The 25,066-nt window shown below is 37.6% G+C and overlaps 1 protein-coding gene and 1 pseudogene across 1 annotated transcript in view; both read left to right on the forward strand.

Moving 5' to 3' along the window:
* Nucleotides 1-4,156, forward strand: part of CAPS2 (calcyphosine 2) — a 50,936-nt gene extending 46,780 nt beyond the window's left edge. The window contains exons 17-18 of the mRNA XM_043446779.1: nucleotides 611-707; nucleotides 2,223-4,156. Coding sequence (XP_043302714.1) covers nucleotides 611-707; nucleotides 2,223-2,398 — 273 coding nt within the window. The 3' untranslated portion in view covers nucleotides 2,399-4,156. The remainder of the gene's footprint in view (nucleotides 1-610; nucleotides 708-2,222) is intronic.
* A 14,650-nt stretch (nucleotides 4,157-18,806) lies between these two features.
* LOC122427199 lies at nucleotides 18,807-19,794 on the forward strand (annotated as a pseudogene).
* The last annotated feature ends 5,272 nt before the right edge of the window (nucleotides 19,795-25,066 follow it).

Below are 25,066 nucleotides of genomic sequence, written 5' to 3' on the forward strand. Positions count from 1 at the left end.
TCAGGAAATAGAGTAACAAAATCCATTTAAAAATAATTTCATTTTCTCATTGATTTTAGTGATAGAATGTTTCAAGTTTACTTTTTGAATCAAAATAGTCCCAGCCATTTATCAACTCCATGTGTCTCCTAGCGTGCGGGCATGCTTAAGTCGATAGCATGGACTCTGCGTCTTCATGGACTGTAGCCCGCCAGTCTCCTCTGTCTAAGGGATTCTCCAGGCAAGAATACTGGAATGGGTTGGCCTTCCCTTCTCTAGGAGATATTCTGGACCCAGGGATCAAACCCTCATCTCCTGCACTGCAGACAGATTCTTTACTGTGAGGTTTTTACCCAACTCCTCAGTGTTAAAAAGAGGAAAGCCAGGGTAACAGAGGTTAAGTTACTTTCTCAAGGTCAGGGTGCTAGAAAGTGGTAGAACTAATGCTTAAGTGCAGGTCACCTAATATCTTGCTCCAGTATCTTTCCCCCTGTATTAATGATGCTCCCTGCATATTCCAGTTTAGTACTTTAAACTGCTTTGTTTGGAGCTCAAAAATAGCCTACTGCAGAATGGAAAATTAGGTTCTAATGATTTCATAGGAAAAAATAACATTTTTCTCTTTATTTAGGCCTTTATGAAACTGGATTTTAACAAAACAGGCAGTGTGTCTATTATAGACATAAGCAAATGTTATTGTGCAAAGAAGCATCCTCAAGTAATTTCAGGTAACTACTACAAGTCAAAATGCACTAGACAGATATAAAGGATAGAAATTTGGACTCTGTGGGAGAAGGCGAGGGTGGGATGATTTGAGAGAATAGCTTTGAAACATGTATATTGTCATATGTGAAACAGATCACCAGTCTAAGTTCGATGTATGAAACAGGGTACTCAGCTGGGGCACTGGGATGACCCAGAGGGATGGGATGGGAGGGAGGTGGGAGGGGGTTTCAGGATGGGGGACACATGTACACCTGTGACTAATTCATGTCAATGTATGACAAAAACCACCATAATATTTTAATGTAATTAGCCTCCAATTAAAATAAATAAATTTAAAAAAAGAAAAAAAAATGCATTAGATTTCAAAAATGTGAGTTAATAGTGTATCTATAATTTATAGCATGGACTTGAGGCCATTAAGAGAGGAAATAGTTAATTTTTTAAACCAGAAATGTGAGAGCTTCTTCATTTAAAAATTCATAGGTCTATTATTTGTACTTATTTTTTTCATTTACATTTATAATTGAGGAGCAAGTCCTCTGAGTTTTATTGTCTGCTTATGGTTGAAGATTTAAGGCAGAATAAGGGAATAAACATACATATGTCTATCAAAAGTTAAAAATACAAAAATTACTTAAAGAAAAAGGTATTTAAGCTGAAATCACTCCTCTTTAACCAGTCATAATACAATCAGAGATACTTATTTCAATAGCTTATTGTTCTAAGCTAAAAAATCAAATTAATTTTTAAAAAGGATGACTTAGATGTTTTATGTTCTCACTTTAAATAGCAAACTAAAGAATTACAATTTTTTTACATATGTGATTCTCAATAGCATCTTCCTGTAGTTTAAAATTAAACATGTTCAATATAACCCACCAGTAGAAATAGCCTACTTAATGTCAGAGATTAAATTAGAATGATTTAATTAACTGGAAGTTCATCCAAGCAAAGATTTTCATAGGCCTCTGAATCCTGAATCCTAGTAATATTTTCTAGTTGCAGTTATGAGTAACTGCTTCATAAAGTAACTAATGCCTTTCACACATTGCATTACTGTGTTAACAGCCTATATATCAGTGAAATTGTTTTCTTCTTTCCTCACTTCTAATGGGAGTGAAACTGAGTTCTCTAAAACATTAACAAATACAAAAATATCTACAGTAGTAGCTGTTATTTTGCCCAAAAATATATAGGATACACTCTATCAGACTTTCTTAAAAGATGCGTCAAATGTATAGTTAAGTCCCCATCATTAAATTCTAGTTCATGCAAGTAAATGTTTAAATAAATTGATGGGTAGTTTGACATAAGATTTCAAATTGCTGAAAAGATTTCATCAGGTGACTTAAGTATTTCTTTTTTTTTTCTTTTTTTTTCCCCATTTATTTGTATTAGTTGGAGGCTAATTACTTTACAATATTGTAGTGGTTTTTGCCATACATTGTATTTCTTTATTGTCAGCCATTTTACTGGACTTTTAAGGACATGGTTTCATAGTCAGTACTATTTTACAGGACACTCCACAGAGGAAGAAATCAAATCATCTTTTCTAGAGACATTAAAAGATGCCTGCAGCAAGTCTGATGAGGTGTCATATGGTGAATTTGAAGATTACTATGAAGGTCTAAGTATAGGGATAGTAGATGATGAAGATTTTGTTAATATCATATGTACTCCATGGGGGATTTAGTTGTTTTTTTTTTTAATGAACATGTCACCAGCACTAAGTGTGGAGAGATGAATGTGAAGTATCAAACACCAGAATGTATATCTCTATGATTCTCTTTATTCTGTTTGTTTTTTGTGCTCTTAAAAAAGCTGAGCCTGGAAAGAGAAGCATTCAGAAAGATAGATGGAAGAGTATATGTATAGTCACACACGTGCATGCCTGTGCTCACCTGTTTATAAGTTTATAACGATCTGTCTTTTTGATTTATTACTTCTCTTGAATATATTTTAGAGGTCATTTTTATTAGCTTTCTTAGGAAAGTAACATCTGTATCAAACAATAGGAGAGCAGCTATGTGAAACCAAGTTTCTTGCCCGTCGATTTTTTTGCTACCTATTCCTCAAAATGTAGTTGACACCATTCTCAATTTGATGAACTGGACTTGGGCCCAAAGCCTATGAGACTGAAATAGTTCTGCTTGCTTCAAACATCTGAAAATGTTAAATGAATTAAAGGATATGCAAAAGAAATTTTCCATGCAGTGTGATTATAGATATTTTCTGTAACATGAATATTTAGAATGATGGAGGTTTACCTCAAAAATGCTTATTTAAGCATTGACTTGTCTTATGATTTCTTGTCTTCCAAATCATGTGCTACTGTTTGTTCAATAGAGCACCGTGTAATTATTCTAGTGACCGGTTCTATCTGTTCTTTTATTCTGTTTTTAACTGTGCAGTTTTTAATCTGTGCAATTCTTATTATCGGCATACAATTGTTATTTAACTAGAAGCAATACAAAGTGGGAAGAGAAATATTTTCTTAGAATATCAAATAAAGATTTTTAAAAGTATATTATCACTTATATGGTCTGAAGGATAAATTAATAATCCTTAACCAGATTGTAAAAAGTTCATTTGTGTCCTAAAATGAATGTATGCTATTCTAAATAGTACCTCTTTTTGGTATACTAAACAACTGAAATGTTTTTTTTTCCTAAATAAATATTTAAAAGTTAGATGCAATCATTTTTTCTAAATTCTTCTATGTTTCTCACTTCTTGGATATACAGAGAGAAGAATAACTTTATAGAGTTGTTTTCAAGTTAATAATTTAAAATTTTATATATTAAGATAACAGATTAGGAAAAAAAACAGTGTCAAGCAAAATAAGAAGTGGTTCAAAATGAAAATACATACTTTATAAAAAATAAACTTTGGCAAATAACTACATTCATCTATACCCTTGGCAACATTATCAGAAGTGTGATGTGTGTGAACACCATAAATTTAAAGTAGTACTTTTTCAAGATTCGAGGAGGTACTAAAACTTTCTGCTGAATAATCAGAAACAAAGTATGCATAAGTATTTCAATGCTATTTTCACTAGCTAAATTCTTTATTCCTTGGAATTTTTTTCAATTAGGTTATTTCAATTAAAACAATATGCTGGAAGATGTTTTGACAGAAATAAGTCTGTAACACTATTTCTGAGTCACATGCTTTATCTTGGAAAAATTTCTCCAACTGTAGTCATTTAAAACCCTATAATTTGGGATTCTTCTAGAGTTTAACATATTAATAGAACAGCCTATTCTTAAATAAACCTCCAACCTCTTAATATAAATATGCATGTGATTCTCTGAATATTTGTGATTCTCTATATTTAATGGATGTAATTTTTTATAGTTAATGTCTTATTATTTTACACTGTTATTTCCATATAAAGCTATAAAATACATATTCAATATGTTATTTGGCATATTTTGTTATATTATAATTGGTGGCACAATAAATCATTCTGCTTTTGTCCCATTGTCTACGTTCTTCTTTGGCTTTGGTATAGTAAAATCTACTATTCAGTATTCATTTTCATAGAAAAGCATTTAATAGAAATTACATTTTCAAACATCCATACCATAATAACTGACTTCTGACATTATATTTAAAAATATAAGCTTCATATTCTAAAAAATCTCTTGATAAGCTTTAAAATATTGTTATATGTTGAAATGATTTTACATGAAGTTTATAGTTAAATGTATTTCACTGTTCTCAAGATCTTTAAAAGGTTAGTTACTTGTTTGTGGTATAGAATTGCTTTTCCAGTTAACCATACTATTTATTGAATTCTATATCTTGGTTTTACTGTTTCTATTCTTACACTTAAAGTTTTGGAGAATTTTCAGGGAAAATTTACATTTTATTAAAGAAGAGATATTATTTAGGAATTTTAGCTATATTTAATTAGGAAAGAATATACATTTGTATGATAGAGCACTGGAGAAGAGTATTGATAAAAATATATGTTCCTATTTTAAATATATGAATATATGTGCTTAATGGACCAGTGATTCTGCCCAGGGAGAGTCACTTAGAATAATTCATAATATTGATGCAGCTGTAAAGCACGTCTTAGTTTATTAATTACTTTCAATTTCTAAATCTAAGCTGTCCATTACTTCAAGAGAGAATTGTGTAAAGTAAGCTATGCTAACTACAGATTATTTAGCATGTATTTATGAGATTACAGTGCTTGCAAAATAAAATATATACTGTGATAAGTTATAATCATTACTAGGTTGACCAGCAAGAATAAACATTGACAGTGAAAGTGCTTAAAGAAGTAGAAGGACCTGAGCCTATAAAACCAGAAGCCATGCAAGAGAAGGAGAATCCAGTGGATTGTATTAGTAACTGATAAGACAGAAAGCTCTCATCATTGCCTCCCACTTTGATGTTTCTATAACTCCTAAGGACAACTTATTTATTGGGTGTCTTCATCCATTCATGCCAAGTTGCTTCAGTTGTGTCCGAATCTTTGCGACCCCATGGACTGTAGCCCACCAGGCTCCTCTGTCCATGGGATTATCCAGGCAAGAATACTGGAGTGGGTTGCCATGCCCTCCTCCAGGGATCTTCCTGAACGAGGGATTGAACACACATCTCTTATGTCTCCTGCATTGGCAGGCAGGTTCTTTACCACTGGTGCCATGTGGGAAGCCCTGGATGTCGTCCTAAAGTAAAGAATAAATGCTTCCTATTGGAGTCACTGTTCATGTGATCATTTCATCATTCAGTCATTTAACACCTGTTGTGTAACACATCCATACAATTGCCCGAGGCAGAGATAGTCTAAGTTTTTCTCACACTTTATATCCACTCAGGCTCAAGTCCTCTGGTTTCCTTCTTTTGAATCTGCCCCTTTCACTATTCTCAGTGGCTTATGCCTTTGCTCAAACTTTTACCACAAACCCCCTCATCAACTGTCCCTTCTCAATCCTACTTCCATCCATCCTACGCATTACTGTTGGAATGATCTTTCCAAAATATACTTGACTAAAATCCTCCCCTGACTCCGTATCTTTCAGGAAAGTTCAGACTCCTTACCTTGACATGTAAACCTCACCGACCTTGTCCCCTGAGCGCCTCTCTTTCCGCTCCGCTCTCTCTCCATGACCCTCCAGCCATTCTGAACTACGTACAGTTTTAAAATGGGCTGTGAGATTTCAAACTTCTCTTCCTTCAGAACTGCTCTGTTATAATACTCCTGTCCAAAATTATTCCTTCCACTCCGTTCATCTAATTTAGCTCACAGTTGTGTTCTAATACTACCTCAAGAACCGTCTCTTATAGAAGCTACACAGACAAACTTTTGAGTCTGATGTGGCTGCTCTTCTCTGGGAGCCCGTTGGCCCCCTGGGTGTGCCTTTAATCTGGCATTTATCACTTTATACTATAGCGATTACTTTGCTTGTGTCTCTCCCACTAGTTTGTAAGATAGCATTATGACCCTGGTGTCTAGCACACTGTCTGACCTGTGGTAGGTGTTAAATCAAAATCTCTTGACAGGATACATGTGAGATTTAGTAACAACAACTGTTAATGGGGAATAGATGGGGAAATGATGGAAACCTCGAAAGACTTTATTTTCTTGGGCTCCAAATTCACTGCAGATGATGACTGCAGTCTTGTGAGAGTCCTAAATGGTCCTGTGTCCACCTGGGGATCACGATGACTTTGGACTGACCGGTTGTTAAAGATCCAGTCACCAGATCCCTTCCCTGGAGTGTGGCTGCAACTTCCTCTGGCGAGCCTTTCGGGTGTAGCATTGACTGGAGTTCCCAGAAGGGCAGGCTGCTGGAATTTCACTGAGTTGACAGAAGAGGCTGTGGAATCTATCTGTGCCTCCTTGCTAAGATGTGCTCATTAATAAGCGTCTGTACATGTGGCAGAATTTACTCTGAAATTTGTTTTGTTATAACTGGATAGTGAGGATAGAAGGAATAGCTAGTTCTCACCAAACTCAGAGATTTGAGGGAGGGAGGGGACATCAGAGTTACTACAAAGAATCTATAACTTGTGTGCAACTAAACCAGCTACTCCTAAATTAGCTGTCAGTTCTTGGTCAGATACTGCAGTAGGCAACACAGATGCAAATATGGCATGGCACAATGCCGACAATAGTAGAGTTAAAAATTCCAAAACCGAACTCATGATCACTATCGCAAGCATAAACGAGGCACAGCAGAGCATGGAAGAGCTGTCCATGTCATTCCAGGGGAATAATATGAATAATAACACACCATCCTGAAAATACTCGTTTATTAAGATATTATTGAGATGGCAATTAAAAGGTTCTACATATCAATAAAAGCTGAAACAGCAAAGGTTTTGGAATTTGGCCATGGAGATTTTAGAAAAGTATGAATGGATACACATTGTCAGATTTCTCTCTTTAATAACTCATATAAGCTGATTTGTATAGTTTTGGGGTATGCAAAATTATTTGGAGGGATTTGAATAAAAAAATTACCTCTCTCTGAAAGATTTTATGCAAGGAGAAAACAATCATGGTCCCTGTTGTATTTAAGTATTCTTTTTATCAAGTTAGAATGGGATTTCTGAACCATGGTTGAATGCATTTATTATATAAATGAAGATTCCTCACCTTTCTAACTCTCTGTGAGTTTTTTGAGGGTTTTAGATGATGAGAAAGCCAATGTGAAACAAATGACTGCAATTCAAGGAAATCACTTATCAAAGTTGGACACTTATTCAGTAGTTGAAGAGATTCTTGTAGAACTTTTAAGTTGTCAAGGAACAGTAATTTGGGAGAAGTATTCAGATGACCACTAAATTAAGGAGAAGTATGTGCTTACAGGAACATTTTAATACAAATGATGTGGAAAGAGCACAAGTATTAAAGTCACAATACTGCTTTCAAACTTGAGCCCTGGTGTAAATCAGTTATAGGACTTTGGGAAGCAAGTTAGTATCACTGAGTCTCTACTTCTTCATCTGAAGGTTGAATATAGATATACAAATGGATATAATTAAAGATGTAAATGTAAACACATATCTAGGTACAGTATTTAGCACAATCTAGCAGACAAATGTAACATATAATTCCTTTGTTTTCTTGCTTGAAATAATCAAAGTTTTCCTTATTTTTTTCTGATTAATCTCTAATGGCAATCTTAAAAACCGTTTGTTTTTTTCACCTTTTTTAAAAGAGCTATTGTTTTAAAGAGATGTATATCATGCGTAGAAATAATTTGTATGTCATCATTTACTCCTGCATCTAATAAACTTCTCATTATTATCAATTCTCTTCCTTTATCAATGAATGAAATTAAAAATCTTGTATTAAGTCTATCAATTATTTAGTGATCAGTAATAAAATACCCTGGTGGTTCAAATGGTAAAAAAATCTGCCTTCAATGGAAGAGACCCAGGTTCAATCCCTGGGTTGGGAGGAGCCCCTGGAAAAGGAAATGGCAACCCACTCCAGTATCCTTGCCTGGAGAATACCATGGACAGAAGAGCCTGGAGAACTACAGTCCATGGGATCACAGAGTTGGACATGACTGAGTGACTAACACACACACATATGGAAGACTAATTTTATATCCATAGAGACTTTAGGCAACGTTCCTAATATGCTTGATGTGTTACATTAAGACAATTGTTTGTCTGTAATTCTATAAGTGATTTTTTTCCAAAGATGGCTGCAATAATACATCATCCCATGTAGTGTTCTTGCATAGTGAATTTGGCTTCACATCAGGAAATGGGATCCATTTCCCCTCTGCTTGGTTCTGGATAACTTGTTACTTGTTTGTAACAATGGTTTTGGCTGCATTAATGCTGTTACTTCTCAGATTAGGCAAGAAACAGTCACCTAATTTCTGCCATATTTGTTGATACTTTTAAGCGACAAGGTAAGAAGTCAGACTACATGAGACTGAAAAATTGCAGAGGCCAAATGCACATGCTGTAATCAATAGCCAGATCTGAATTCCCAGCCAGTAGCAGGTATCAATTATCTGCCAGGTGAGTGAGTCATTTTGGGTTAATTTCAGGCCCATCTCACTATATTTATATGATAGACTCCAAATGAGAACCACCCAGCTGAACTCTTAGTACTTCCAAATCCTTTTATTTTTCTTCTAAATTTCAGATTTTTTGAGGTATAAATGATCCATAACTTTGTGAACAAAATAAAATGGTTGCTTTAAGCTGTTAAGTTTTGGGGTTAATTTTTTGGCTTCCCTGGTAGCTCAGCTGGTAAAGAATTTGCCTGCAATGCAAGAGACCCCAGTTCAATTCCTGGGTCAGGAAGATGCCTAGGGATAGGCTACCCACTCCAGTATTCTTGGGCTTCCCTGGTGGCTCAGCTGGTAAAGAATCTGCCTGCAATGTGGGAGACCTGGGTTCAATCCCTGGTTTGGGAAGATCTTCTGGAGAAGGGAAAGGCTACCCACTCCAGTATTCTGGCATGGAGAATTCCATGGGGTTACAAAGATTCAGATACAACTGAACGACTTTCACCTTCACTTTCATGTCAAACTTTGAATAAAGCAAGGATATTAAAAACATTCTGTCAAGTATTCAGGGGATTTAACTAATATGGCAACAGTTTATAAAATTCTTTGGAGTCACTAAAGAAGAAAACAGAAATGATATGTCTGTGATTTCAGTTGTGTGGTAGAAAGTTATCTGATAGAATGTGTGATACATAGACTCTAAAATGTTATACTTTGTGAAAGATCACCAAACTGAATAGTAATGTAAAACCTTGCAGAACATGTATTTTACCACTATAGCAGTTACTCTTTATATTATGTTAGTTCTGGCAACTAGTGAGTTTATTTATTATGGTCTTAGATTAAGCATCATGTAATTTTCTTGCTGAAAATATTTTATTTCCTCTAACAGTTTCACCAATGACTCAGATAAATATAACATAATTTGTGGAGATAATAATTTATGTTTGGTTCTTATGCCTACAAGATACAGAAAAGAATAGACGAGATCCCTCCAGTCCTACTCCAAGAAGAGAAGCAAGCTTTTGTTTTTATTGTTCTAAGATATGAAGTAGAAATGCCAACAACTCCATTTAGGGCTTAAATTTCTATCTGGAGTGGTGTGTGTCTGTGTGTGAGAGAGAGAGAGAGAGAGAGTTGTTCTGTCGTGTCTGACTCTTTGTGACTCCATGGACTTTAGCCTGCTATGCTCCTCTGTCCACGGAATTCTCCAGGCAAGAATACTGGAGTGGGTAACTGTTCCCTTTTCCAGGGGATCGTCCCGACCCAGGAAATGAACCCCAGTCTCCTGTACTGCAGGCAGATTCTTTACTGTCTGAACACCAGGGAAGCCCAGGGGGAGTGTAAGGAGATTATAATGGATATGGGCCCAACTGGGGCGGAAGAGTAAATATTGAGTTTTTACTGAGACTGAGAAGGAAGGGTTTTCCTATGCTAGATCTTCATGGTACAAAGTAGAATAAAAAATGCTTTCTGTCCTCAAGCAGCCTTATGGATCCTGGATACTGCAGATCCAGAAGTCAATGATTATAATAACTGTGATAAGGGATTGACAACATATAGAAAAAATACTCTAAGTGAGCCGTGTGTGTGTGTGTATATATGTCATACAAAAGGGGAAAAGACAAGATCATACATAAACAAGTTGAAATGGAGCCACCTAAGGCAATGAAGGCTGGAAGACAAGGCTAAGTTTTGACACATTTGATGCATTTGCTATTTATGTTTTTCTTTGTATATTAGTGTCATTTAGAAGGTGACTATTTGTGAAATTTCTTGTGAACAGTTTTAAAACCACTTTCAAGTTTCATCTGTAATGTCAGAAATATTAGTGCTCTTTTTTTTTTTATACCCTCCATAACATTCTCTTTACCCTTTATATCACTTTGCCACTGGTATTGTCCAAATCAATTATTATCTTCCTTGAGAAGACAATTGACATCTATAGTTGTTCATTACTACATTCTCATTGTCTGGCACAGTTCTTGGCTTTGTGTCTGGCACATAAATACGAAATAAATATTTGTTCACTGATATAATACTAAAATTGTATCTACCTTAATAATTCCAATACATTCGGATCATTTTTATATCATATATTTATCTTGTCTATCCTGTCATATTTTTTATGATTTCTTTGTGAAAAACTGACATTTTTGTAAGTTGATTATGTTCCAAAAATTACTGGAGTTATTTAAATTCCGCACCAACTTCTCCTTCTGAATGTTTCCTTCTCACCTTTTTAAATGATCACTTTTATCTTCTCCTCTTTATTATTTAGGAATCACTAAAGTGAGTAGTCAGTTTATAAGACATCTAAAGATTTATTTTGAGTTCTCCTGTAACATTTTAGTCATCAGTGTTCTAAGTGGTCTCTTTCAGCGTGGCTCCTATAGTCACCAAGCAGTAGGGACAACTTGAGATTAGAGTCTTAGACCACCTGCTCTCTCTTTAGACTTTTGGAGACATCACTCCACTGTCTTTGGTAGTCCGAGGCACTCTTCAATTTGGTTTCCTGGTAGGAATCTGTTTACTATTCTGCTTTTGAAATTTAGAGAATTCCTTTTTTCTCCCTGGAAATTTAAGACTTTTATTAAGACATATCCCAGTATTGACTTCAGCTTGTTCATTTAACACTGGACATTTTCTAATTTTTCCATTTCTCACTTTGGTTATTTTTAATTTCAGAATTTTATGTTATAATGTCGATTATCAACTTTGCTCTACTATTCAGGAGTTTTCTCTGCATATTTTAAGGCTGGACTGCAATGGTATAATATCCATATTCCTTATATTAAATATTTGCTGTTCTCCACATTTTTCTTGACTACCTCTGTTTCATAAACAGCATGTTTATATGCAGCTCTGTCCTTTTCTTGGCTTAAAGATCTTTCTCAGTGAAGTCAGATTACTATTTCCCAGTTTTCCTCTGTTACTTTGAAAGCTCCCCTGTCCCATCCCCAAGTTAGGACCTATCAATTGTATCTTCTGAGCAAGCTTTTCCTCAGGGCTCAGTCAGAGGAAGTCATCTTTTAGAAAAATGGAGTAAAAATATATGCCTCATGTGTGTATGTTTACACACACTGTTATTTTGTCCAATCCCTGTAGAGTATTATTTTCCAACTAAATCACTGAATTCTAGTTTCTTTGTCAAGAGTCTCACTGGTGTTCCTTATGGTCGGCTAATTCTGAAGCTATAGATAAAGACTAATCTTAATTGAAAGTGTTTAGCCTAATTGCTTTTTACCCTTAAGCAGGCCCATAGTTCTTCTTTGTTATTTCCTTCAGCAAGTTTATACTGAGTACTTCCTATATGCCAGGCACTGTGCATGCCCTGAGAGAATACAAACACAAGCCACCTAGGTACTACACTTGTGTGACTATCTTATGTGGGAAACAGCTGTGTGGTATGAATATAAGCCAAATTATAAAATATCGGGAATTATGGAAGCCCCAGCCATGTGATGGTGGTGGCTAATCAGAGGAAAATGCTTATAGGAATCAAACCCAGAGATACTTCTGAAAGGACGAGGAGAGTCAGTGAGTATCAGGGACAGGGATGGGAGAAGCGTGGAGGAGAAAGGCATGAGCAAATGCACAGAAGTAAGGGCCAGTTTAGGAGGTGGGGTGTGTGTGTGCATGTGTGTGTGTGTTCCCATCCATTTTTCTTTGACTGGAATTTGACTAGTCCATCAAGGAGTGACAGAAGCCCAGAGGAATTGGTAAGAGCCGGTCCTGGATAGTCTTGCATGCCTTATAAAGGGACTTGGATTTTATGCTAAGGGTGAGTGATTTTTAATCTTTCAATAATGTTCCCCTATGAGAACTTGTTGACAGCATTGGAACTCCTCAGAATAGCGGGGAGAGACTTATACATGTTCATAGATTAAAGGGCTTCCACTCAAAGACAGTTCATATCTTCTGCTCTAAATGCAAGCAAATGACAAAATATTAAAAGAACTTAGAGGACAATAAAAAGTAATTTTGTGTGTGCATTTAAAATAAAGAATAAAATGAAAACTCAATAACATTGTGTGGGAAGGGATTGTGAAAGATGACATGATTGGTTGGGGTAGAGGTAAAAATACTGTTAAATTTTGCTAAAAATTACAGTGAAGTACTCATGTCACCATTTTAGTTGAAGTCACCAAAAAGAATAAAAATGCAATCTACAGCTTTAAAAACCATTACAGAAAAAATAAAACATAAAAACGGACATATACACATTGCTATATTTAAAACGGATAACCAACAAGGGCCTATTGTAGAGCACGTGGAACTCTGCTCAATGTTATGTGGTGGCCTGGAGGGGAGGGGAGATGGGGGAGAATGGATACATATATATGTATGGCTGAGTTGCTTTGCTATTCAGCTGAAACTATCACAAAATTGTTAATCAGGCATACCCCAATAAAAAATGAAACAGTTAAACTGTATTTATCAAATGGAAGATAAGTGGGGAAGGAATCTAAGAAAAACTTTGGGTAAACAGAAACCACAAAATAGGATTGTAATGAAATCATAATATAGTAGTAACCATAATAAATACAGTTGGGCTAATTTTACCAGGCAGATTTTTATCACATTGAATAATAAGAATAAAAATTTTAGGCACATTCTGCTTGTAAGGGACACCCAAATTAAACAACTAATCCCCTAAGTTAAAACTACACAGAAATGGGTGAGGAAATATATACTATTCAAAAAACTATATATCCTTCAAAAAAAGTTAATCTGGCCAAATTAATATTGGGCAAAATAAGGCAAAAAGCATTTACGAGAATAAAGCAAGGATACTACATAAGAATGATAAGGTAAAAGAGAAGATTAAAAAATATGAGGTACTGATGGAGTAGTAGGTAGCTTGGGACAAGATGGGGGTCAATGGTATACACGATGAATTTTAAGATTCTTGGAGAAAGAGTTCAGGTGGTTGAGAATGGGTGTAACCTAATTGTTTGCAGGTCTCTCTTGTGGTTAGAAAAATTGGGGTAAAAGGGGGGGGGGTGGAACATGCATTTTCCCTTGTGTCCACTGGTTTTCTAAAAAGCTCCCTAGACTTCCCTGGTGGTGCAGAGAATAAGAATTTGCCAGTCGATGCAGGGGACACGGGTTTGATCTCTGGTCCAGGAGGATCCTACATGCCATGGGGCAACTAAGCCCCAACTACTGAACCTGTGCTCTAGAGCCTGCATGCCACAACTACCAAGCCTGCAGTGCTGAAAATCCTGAAGCCCCAGCGTCTAGAGCCCATGCTGCTCAACAAGAGAAGCCCCCACAGTGAGGAGCGCTTGCATACAGTGAAGAGTAGCGCCCACGCGCCCACAACCAGAGAAAGGCTGTGTACAGCACCGAAGACCCAGCACAGTCAGAAATAAACAACTACTTTAAATAAATGAAATTATATGTCTATACATATATATATAAGCTCACTTTGAAGCATTCCCAAATTATTCTGGCAGGCTTGAAAGTGGTATTTCATATGCTCCCAGGACCATTCTGCCAGCTGCATTAACTGAACTTGTGGTCAACTGTTCAAGGCTAAGTTCCTAATCTTAGTACTGGACCAACTACCTCCTCTCAAGACCATGTGATTCATATCTTTCTTTATGGGTTTGCTGAAGAATGGTATTTACACAATCAGCAAGAGAAGGTTGGTTACTCAATGAAAGTTTACTGCATGTATTTTGACAAAACTAAAAAACGTCATAGTCAACAAAAGAGTCTGAAATGCAGTACTTGGATGCAATCTCAAAAACAACAGAATGATCTCTGTTAGTTTCCAAGGCAAACCATTCAATATCACAGTAATCCAAGTCTATGCCCCAACCAGTAATGCTGAAGAAGCCAAAGTTGAACGGTTCTATGAAGACCTACAAGACCTTTTAGAACTAATACCCAAAAAAGTTGTCCTTTTCATTATAGGGGACTGGAATGCAAAAGTAGGAAGTCAAACACCTGGAGTAACAGGCAAATTTGGCCTTCGAGTACAGAATGAAGCAGGGCAAACACTAATAGAGTTTTGCCAAGAGAACACACGGGTCATAGCAAACACCCTCTTCCAACAATACAAGAGAAGACTCTACACATGGACATCACCAGATGGTCAACACCGAAATCAGATTGATTATATTCTTTGCAGCCAAAGATGGAGAAGCTCTATACAGGCAGCAAAAACAAGACCAGGAACTGACTGTGGCTCAGATCATGAACTTGTTGCCAAATTCAGACTTAAACTGAAGAAAGTAGGGAAAACCACTAGACCATTCAGGTATGACCTAAATCAAATCCCTTATGACTATACAGTGGAAGTGAGAAATAGATTTAAGGGACTAGATCTGATAAACAGACAGCCTGATCAACTATGGATTGAGGTTTGTGACATTGTACAGGAGACAGAGATCAAGACCATCCTAATAGAAAAGAAATGCAAAAAGTAAAATGGTTGTCTGAGGAGGCCTTACAAATAGCTGTGAAAAGAAGAGAAGTGAAAAGCAAAGGAGAAAAGGAAAGATATTCCTATTTGAATGCAGAGTTCCAAAGAATAGCCAGGAGATATAAGAAAGACTTCCTCAGTGATCAATGCAAAGAAATAGAGGAAAACAACAGAATGGGAAAGACTAGAGATCTCTTAAAGAAAATTAGAGATACCAAGGGAACATTTCATGCAAAAATGGGCTCAATAAAGGACAGAAATGGTATGGACCTAACAGAAGCAGAAGATATTAAGAAGAGGTGGCAAGAATACAGAGAGGAACTATACAAAAAAGATCTTCATGACCCAGATAATCACAATGGTGTGATCACTGGAATGTGAAGTCAAGTGGGCCTTAGAAAGCATTACTACGAACAAAGCTAGTGGATGTGATGGAATTCCAGTTGAGCTATTTCAAATCCTGAAAGACGATGCTGTGAAAGGGCTGCACTCAATATGCCAGAAATTTGGAAAATTCAGTAGTGGCCACAGGACTGGAAAAGGTCCGTTTTCATTCCAATCCTTAAGAAAGGCAATCCCAAAGAATGCTCAAACTACCACACAATTGCACTCATCTTAGAGGCTAGTAAAGTAATGCTCAAAATTCTCCAAGCCAGGCTTCAGCAATACATGAACCAAGAACTTCAGATGTTCAAGCTGGTTTTAGAAAAGGCAGAGAAACCAGAGATCAAATTGCCAGTATCCGCTGGATCATCAAAAAAGCAGGAGAGTTCCAGAAAAACATCTGTTTCTGCTTTATTGACTATGCCAAAGTCTTCGACTGTGTGGATCACAATAAACTGTGGAAAATTCTGAGAGAAATGGGAATACCAGACCACCTGACTTGCCTCTTGAGAAACCTGTATGCAGGTCAGGAAGCAACAGTTAGAAATGGGCATGGAACAACAAACTGGTTCCAAACAGGAAAAGGAGTACATCAAGGCTGTATATTGTCACCCTGCTTATTTAACTTAGATGCAGAGTACATCATGAGAAACGCTGGGCTGGAAGAAGCACAAGCTGGAATCAAGATTTCCAGGAGAAATATCAATAACCTCAGATATGCAGATGACACCACCCTCATAGAAGGAAGTGAAGAGGAACTAAAAAGTCTCTTGATAAAAGTGAAAAAGGAGAGTGAAAAAGTTGGCTTAAATCTCAACATTCAGAAAACTAAGATCATGGCATCTGGTCCCATCACTTCATGGGAAATAGATGGGGAGACAGTGGAAACAGTGTCAGACTTTATTTTTTGGGGCTCCAAAATCACTGCAGATGGTGACTGCAGCCATGAAATTAAAAGACGCTTACTCCTTGGAAGGAAAGTTATGACCAACCTAGACAGCATATTAAAAAGCAGAGACATTACTTTGTCAACAAAGGTCCGTCTGGTCAAGGCTATGGTTTTTCCAGTGGTCATGTATGGATGTGAGAGTTGGACTGTGAAGAAAGCTGAGTGCCGAAAAATTGATGCTTTTGAACTGTGGTGTTGGAGAAGACTCTTGAGAGTCCCTTGCACTGCAAGGAGATCCAACCAGTCCATCCTGAAGGAGATTAGTCCTGGGTGTTCATCGGAAGGACTGATGCTGAAGCTGAAACTCCAATACTTTGGCCACCTCATGTGAAGAGTTGACTCATTGCAAAAGACCCTGATGCTTGGAGAGATTGGGGGCAGAAGGAGAAGGGGACGACAGAAGATGAGATGGTTGGATGGCATCACCAACTCGATGGGCATGAGTTTGAGTAAACTCTGGGAGTTTGTGATGGACAGGGAGGCCTGCTGTGCTGTGATTCATGGGGTCGCAAAGAGTCGGACATGACTGAGCGACCGTACTGACTGACTGACTGACAAAACATCAACGGAGATTGTCCTTGTCAGTGAAGGTTCATGTACTAAAGATCTTTTCTTGCATTAAAGAGATTTTTCTGTTTTATATTCCGCACTCTTTCTCTTGCCATAGAATACATGGTTGTCAGTGGTCTATATCCCTTCTATAGAAGGCAGAAATGAAAGGGAGTTAAGAGGCTGGTGAGCACATATTAAGGCAGGAAATGAATGTTAGGTCAGATTTAAATCCGGGGTAAAATTGAAAGCCTATTCCTTGAAATGACTGCTAGGCTTTGCACTCATTGAACAATTCAAGCCTTAGCTAGGACCTCTCTTCTGAAGGCTATCAGGCATAACTTGGAGCTGAAGTCAGCTATTGGGCAGATTTCAGGCAGTCAGGATAAATCCAGACTGGCTTTTCTCATTTGCTACATTGTTTCAGTCTGCATGGCAGATGGTAGAGTCCTGGTTTAAAATGACATCACTGGATTAGGATGACAGCTTCTGGGGTGTTCAAATTTCAACCATATTTTGAAGGTAGAGTCATAAATGATATTCTAATGCTGCAAATGATACACAACAATATGTATGACCTCCAACCCATCCATATGAATGCTATGATACTGTCCAATGTTTTATAAATATCAACTGCTAACTACTGAGCCCTTCCAATTAAGTTTAGTGGATTGACCACTCTTGTCCATTAGCTCTCCCTCCAAAAACTTCACTAAAATACCAGTGAAGAATCAAAAAAGGATTAACCACCAGGATAAAGACAACAGAAGAGACAAGTATGGATGAAAGACTTCGAAAAATGTTTAGACAACAAAATGTTGGGGGAGATTTGATGGACTTGGGTAGAAGAAATAGAAATCCAAATGCCTACAGGAGGTGAAGTACCTACAAGAACTGATCTAATTTGCCTTGCAGAATGCCTAGAACAAGACTGAGGTATGATGAGCAACATGATTGATTTAGTACCTGTACATTGGTTGAACTTGCCTGCTCCCTGGCACTTCCCTGAGAAGTCAGGGAACTTCCTTACCACATCCATCCTTCAGGGCACCAGGTGCAGTCTGGAGAAACTACGCCACAGAGCTCTGGATTCAGCGACAGCAGATGCAGGATAAGGTAGGGGTGACTGTTGGCACTAAGAACAGTGGCGTTATATAAACATCTACATATTAAAATGCTGGACGAGCAGGCTGCTTCTCCTGCTTTGTTAGACAGCAGGGTTTATACCCTCCACCACCCACACCTAGACACTTCCTCCAATCAGCTTCTCATTTTCACATATTAAGGAGTGCCGATAATCACTGGACGTTTGAGAATAGACCACTCAAGAAGCAGAGCCAAAAATAACTAGAAAAAAAGAAATGTGGACAAAAGCAACCAATGGAACAGAGAACTAAAAGGAAGTCATAGTTTATCATCAAGGGTAGAAAAAAAGATTATTTGTTGATGAGACAAAATGGGATATTATGAAAAAAGGAAAATCAAAGAACAGTTTTTAACCTTGGAAATTAAAGATATGATGAACAAGAAGAGCTTTGCTTCAGTTTCTGCTGAAGAGTTGCTGGGAGACCAGAGTCCGCAGAAGGAGCTGCTGCCAGTAGGAGCGTGGGCATGGGCAGTGGCACCGAGCTTGACCGTGAGGCTACGGCGGAGACGGCAGAGGCGGGGGCATGGTGGGTGCTTGCTGGGGGACTGTTGAGCTGCTGGGTCACTGACCCAGGTGGAGTCCGTCTGTTCCTCTGTGCTCACCCCTCTCCAGACCACAGGCTCCCTCTCCCATCTAATGAAGGATGGGGGGGACATAGGTCTTGGGAGTCTGGAAGAAGGTCAGCTCTCTGAGCTGCTGAAACTCTACCTGCAACAGGAACAGAAGTTCCAACCACAAAAAAATGACTGAGCCTGTTGAAGGCTACTTCTGAGAACAAGAACATGGTGTGTTGAAGACAGAGACATGTCGAGATTTAAGGGTTTTAAGCACCTTTTAAAATTTTCAATCTTGCACATAAACTTTTATCCTGGTTGCCAATATTCTAGACAGATTCTTGGCTTTTATGAAGGTGGACACTAAAATTTGTCTTTCACTGGAGTCTATTGTTTTTGCTGGCTGCCAAAATAGTTGAAAAAGAATGCAATGTTTCATCTACTCAAGAAGTAATCCGGATTAGTCAATGTAAATGCATTGCTTCTGACAGAAAACAAAGGAAAAAAGTAATTTTGGGGAAAAAAATCAGAACTATGAAATGGAACATACTGCTTATTAAACTTTTTTTTTGCTTACCCAAGACTATTATACTTCATATTTCAGAAAGGAAAGAAATATTGAGCTTTGATAAATTGGAAGCTCTGCTTAAAGCTTGCAATTTTCTAGTAGCCTTTTCAAAAGCAAAGCCACCTGTATTAGTTTTGTGCCTTTTCAATCCGTAAGTAGAAACATAATTCATTAAATTACTGCAACTTCTCTGGCTTGTTATAAAGCATTCAAAAATTAATGATACTGAGTCCTGTTACTGGAGGGAAATATCTTCTAAAAGACTAGCTGAATATTTTCTCTTGAATGTTGCAAGGAACCGGTTTGGATTACTTCCAGGTACAGAGCCCAGACCATCTAAGACAGCAACTACAATGTTCCTGAGTTGTCAACAATACAAGAGGATTGTTGTCTTGATGAAAGTGAAAGTGAAGTCTTGGAAGACGTGAGTTTCAGAGGATCAGGTCTCAGCAGTTCTCTCCCCAGGTCAGTGATCAAAGACGTGCTGTCTTTTTCAACTTGAAAGTGGCACAGTCTCTGTGCTTTCCGTTTTAGAAATCTAATTGCACTGGGTCAGACTTCAAAGTATACATATAACTTATGAGTAATAAATAGGAAAGTAGGTAGTTTTTGGTCCGGTCCCTATATAGGCAGGAATACAAAGATGGAAACACCTCTTGTCAATAATTATTTAAATCAGATCTGGTCTATTTTCATATTTTAAGCTATCAAATGGGTTGTTGGTGGTGGTTTACTTGTTAAGTTGTGTCCGACTCTTTGCAACTCCATAGACTGTAGCCTGCCAGGCTACTCTGTCTATGGGGATTCTCCAGGCAAGAATACTGGAGTGGGTTGCCAATTTCTTCTCCAGGGGATCTTCCTGACCAGGTATCAAACCCACATCTCTTACATCTCCTGCATTGGCAGGCAGGTTCTTTATCATTAGTGCCATGAGAAGCCCCCCATTAAATGGTTTAGGACCCTACTCCTCAAATGATTGAAAATAATTTAAGTGTTGACACTTTCACTTTTTTCTTTGATTTAAATAATTTTTAGCTATTTTTCCATATGGATAGCATATTTCATCAGTAAGGATATAGGGAGTCAGAGAGGATCTTTTTTCCCCTGATGAAATATCAAGTAGAAGACTGAAATCTGCTGAGAATAGAGTCTGAGTGAAGATGAGTTTTGAGGGAAGTGCAAGTTCTGAAGTATGTTTTGAGGGGAAAGGTGGAGGGAACAAGGATGAGTACTGAGCGTGATCCTGAGGTTCCAGTCAAGGCTGAAAACCATGAATCTAAAGTAGTGTCAAATCAAAGAATTAGGAGATTTTTATCTGGTATTCTCAAATATCAAAATAATGGAATATTACTCAACCATTAAAAGGAATTCATTTGAATCAGTTCTAATGAGATGGATGAAACTGGAGCCCATTATACAGAGTGAAGTAAGCCAGAAAGATAAAGAACATTACAGCATACTAACACATATATATGGGATTTAGAAAGATGGTAATGATAACCCTATATGCAAAACAGAAAAAGAGACACAGATGTATAGAACAGACTTTTGGACTCTGTGGGAGAAGGCGAGGGTGGGATGTTTTGAGAGAACAGCATCGAAACATGTATATTATCTAGGGTGAAACAGATCATCAGCCCAGGTGGGATGCATGAGACAAGTGCTCGGGGCTGGTGCACTGGGAGGACCCAGAGGGATCGGGTAGAGAGGGAGGTGGGAGGGGGGATCGGGATGGGGAACACATGTAAATCCACGGCTGATTCATGTCAATGTATGACAAAACCCACTACAATATTGTAAAGTAATTAGCCTCCAACTAATACACATTTAAAAAAATGAAAAAAAAAATGTAAAAACAAAAAAGGTGAAGTGTCACTGCTCCAGGGTTTGGGTTTTACAGGTTGCTGATGATGTTGAACTTTAGACAAACAACCCTGAAGTTCAAGGTCAGTAAGAAAGAAGCCTAGCCCAGGATTGAACTGGTAAATCCAAAATGGGGAATCCAGGTACTGGAGGTTTTGTGGAAATCGTTGTGCAGATTTGGTGGGAAGGATAGTATGAGAAAGGTGAAAAAAATTGTTTGCAAAGTATAGAATATGGAACTTCAAAATTTCTGAGTGAACTATCAACATGTGCCCTTTGGAGAAAGGCTGTAGTGCAGAGGAGGAAAGGATAAGGTGAAAGAGGTCTAGGGAATTTGAAGTCAGGATGCCACCTTTTGTCTACATGAACACTAAAATCTTGGAGAATTATGGCAAAATATTGCAGAAAAGACTGTGATCCAGATCCAAAAGGCTACATTCAATGAAATGACCTCAACAAGGATGATATATGATAAATAGCCTTAAATGAGGATGGATTTCTTTAGTCAGATGGGAGAGTAAAGGTCAGGAAGAAGAATTAGGGAATCAGGGAAATGTCACCTCCCTGTCTCTTAATATCCACTTATCTGTGAATATGGGGAAAAGAGTAGCTTTCAACAGAGAGGCTTATAGGAATCCTGAAAGTCATAATTAATCAAGGTCTGTCTTTCTGTAGTAGGTGGCATTAGTGGCCAATGCTGGGGACATAAAAGATGAGGGTTTGAACCCTGGGTAAGGAAGATGCCCTGGAGGAAGACATAGCAACCCACCCAGTATTCTAGCCTGGAGAATCCCATGGACAGAGGAGCTGGGCAGCCTACAGTCTATGGGGTCAGAAAGAGTCGGATGCGACTGAAGCGGCTTAGCACGTCTTGAAGCAAGTTTCCATGCTTGGCAAACAATGTCATACACCTCAGAGTAACAGAAACTCAGATCCATTCTGAAGTAGGATGCCAAATTTATGTACATGTTAATGATAAAACAGCAAATGTCAAAGAAAATTTACACTTCTGAACTGCTGCTTTGAGCTAGTCCTCTGGTTATTCAAAGATTCTCTTTTTCACTGTCATCTATGTGGAAAAAAAACTTTAAAATTATCTAGGAGGTAAAGGGAGGGGGAGACCCTGAAAGAAAAGAAAAGAACACAAGGCATTCATTATCCACAGAAAAGAATCTTGCATGGCAACGAATAGGGTGGGTGTTGGGTAGTTTAACAGAGAGATCAGGAAATTTGAAAATAGTAATAGTGCAGGAGCCCAGGAAAAGAACAGAGGAGAAAGTGCAGGATGTTGTCATTTTTCAGTGATTAAGAAAAATAGGAATGAAGATTGTACACATGTGATTGTTCTTGGATATTTTCCATTTTAACTTTTGCAAAAGTCATTTGTGTGCAGGCAGTACTGTACTCTGCTTGTCTGAGGCATGTAGTGAGGACTATATGTGAGGAGATTTCAACCAGTTTTAAGAGTGCTGAAAAATCCAGGGCTTTTTCTCACTATGGGCTTTTTTTTTTTTTTTTCATTTATTTTTATTAGTTGGAGGCTAATTACTTTACAATATTGTAGTGGGTTTTGTCATACATTGACATGAATCAGCCATGGAGTTACACGTATTCCCCATCCCGATCCCCCCTCCCACCTCCCTCTCCACCCGATCCCTCTGGGTCCTCCCAGTGCACCAGCCCCGAGCACTTGTCTCATGCATCCATCCAGGGCTTTTTCATGGTGTTAGAGTCAGTCCCTTCACCACAACCTTCCTTGTGTCTTATATTTAACTGAAATGGTGACGAGATGACTTACTTAAGCCCAGTAACTCTTTTCCGTCAAGTCAGAGGCTGACAGTGAAGAAGCCCCCAAAACACGATCTTTCCTTTTTAAAAAACTGGTTTTCACAGTGCTTTTCAACCTCTTTAGGACAGACAGTAGGGCAGTACATGCAAACAGGTAACAAGTTTCTCAGCAAGTTTACCATTAAAGTGCCCAAATAGGAGAAGAAAATGGCAACCCACTCCAGTATTCTTGCCTGGAAAAGTCCATGGACAGAGGAGCCTGGCGGGCTGAAGTCCATGGGATTACGTGACTGAGCATGTGTGCACGAGGGTGGAGGGAGGTGGGTTGGTAGCAATAAAGTGGTAGAACTAAAAAATAAAAATAAAAATAAAAAAAAAAATAAATAAAGTGCCCAAATATCAGATCTTTCGGCCTTCTGTCCACAGTGTCTTAAGTCATGGTTCTTTTGTTGGTACTATTTGCTTTTAACAACAGTTATAGCAACACTGGTATTTTTTTCCTCCATAAGGGTTATTTCATCCTCATGAAAGATCTCTAAAAATGCATGAGTAAAGACATACCTCAGAACTCTTGAAGCTTTTTCTCCCTGTTCCAAAAATGATTCTGTTATCTTAAAATTATGCAGCATTTTTCAACCAGAAAGCTTTGTGAAAAATACTTCCTTCCTTAAATGTCACTGGATATTGAATTATAGTCCCTGTTTTCCCTGTCAGTGAACGTGATCACATTATCTTCCGATAAACTAATTTCATGATTTATTAATAATCATTTCTCAGCAATTTGACCTGGTATGGCTGTAAATGGTGAATTAAAAAATCTTTTTATGAGAAATTTTGGAATTTCAAGAAGTATATTTTTGCCCTAGCTTGAAAGAGCTGCAGTCATTTCCGGAAGGACTAAAGGCAAGCCAGTTGAAAAATATTGTGGGTTTAGAGAAATGGATAAAAGGAAATTTTTTTCTAAAAGGGCAGGCAGTGGCCTCAGGAAAGGAGACTTGCTAAGGGTACTGGGTACAGACAGGAAATAATAGAATTGCCAAATTGGGTTTTTGAGGATATCAGGATGAGACTTAACCTGAATTATTAAGTCAGCAAGAAAGGACAGAGTAACACCTGGGGCTGTTATCAGCGGTTTGTTAGCCTGGGGGAGCAATAATAAAATAATGCCAACTCTTGGATGAATTGTTTAATTTTTACTTTTAAGAGATACTATTCTCACTGAAGTACAATAAAGCATCAGGTGACATATATTAAACAAAATTGAAACTTTTTCAATCATTTAAATATCAACTGATTTACCAAGTTTTTATAAAGACTTATAATTGCCCTAGAAAATTTCACAACTGCATTGAAAGGAAGTGCGGACTTGTTGTGGATATGATGTGACTTAGACAATTTGAAAAGGAAAGTGTGTGACTAAGAACTAGAATGAAGAAAGGCAATAGCTAACAATAAAATAATGGAAGTCATATTATAAATATAAGGAAGATATTTATATGATAGATTGGACTTTTATCTAAACAGTAACAGATAAATTCTACAAATCCTCAAATAGAAAACTAGCACTGATTTAGGAATCTTAATCCATGATGTCATGTTGGATGGGTGAGGATTATATATAGACAATAGGGTGATGGCTGTGGCTATTGCAATTATGTAAATATTAAGTAAACCTCCCTCATGGGGCAGGTTTTGTGATTACGGCAAAGTAAAGAAGGGATCGGTGTGAGAGCTAACTGCATTTAAGCCAGACTGTTTCCACCACTGGTTTCAGATCTGCTCTGTATGCTGTTGATTAGGTCTCCCAGAGTCTAGCCAGCCCAACTGAGGAGGCTTCTTGGATGAGAACTCAACCAGACAGAAAAGGGAGTCAGTGACTCAGTCTGTAATCAGAACCCAAACCAGGCGTCTGTCATCCCTGGGGCATAATGATGCTCAGCACAAACAATTTCTGCCAGTTAGATTTGTCTCCTCCATACATCTATATTTTAAAGTAAAACTTTTTTTTTTTTTTATAAAGTCTCTAAGATGGGAACAAGTACCTCTGCTGTGTTATCCTTTAGCAGAACATAATACAAAACATGGAAAGTGGTATTATCCCTCAATTCAAAGATTTGTTGTTT

Source organism: Cervus canadensis, chromosome 25, assembly GCF_019320065.1.
Source record: "Cervus canadensis isolate Bull #8, Minnesota chromosome 25, ASM1932006v1, whole genome shotgun sequence".
In the NCBI taxonomy this organism is placed as follows: domain Eukaryota; kingdom Metazoa; phylum Chordata; class Mammalia; order Artiodactyla; family Cervidae; genus Cervus; species Cervus canadensis.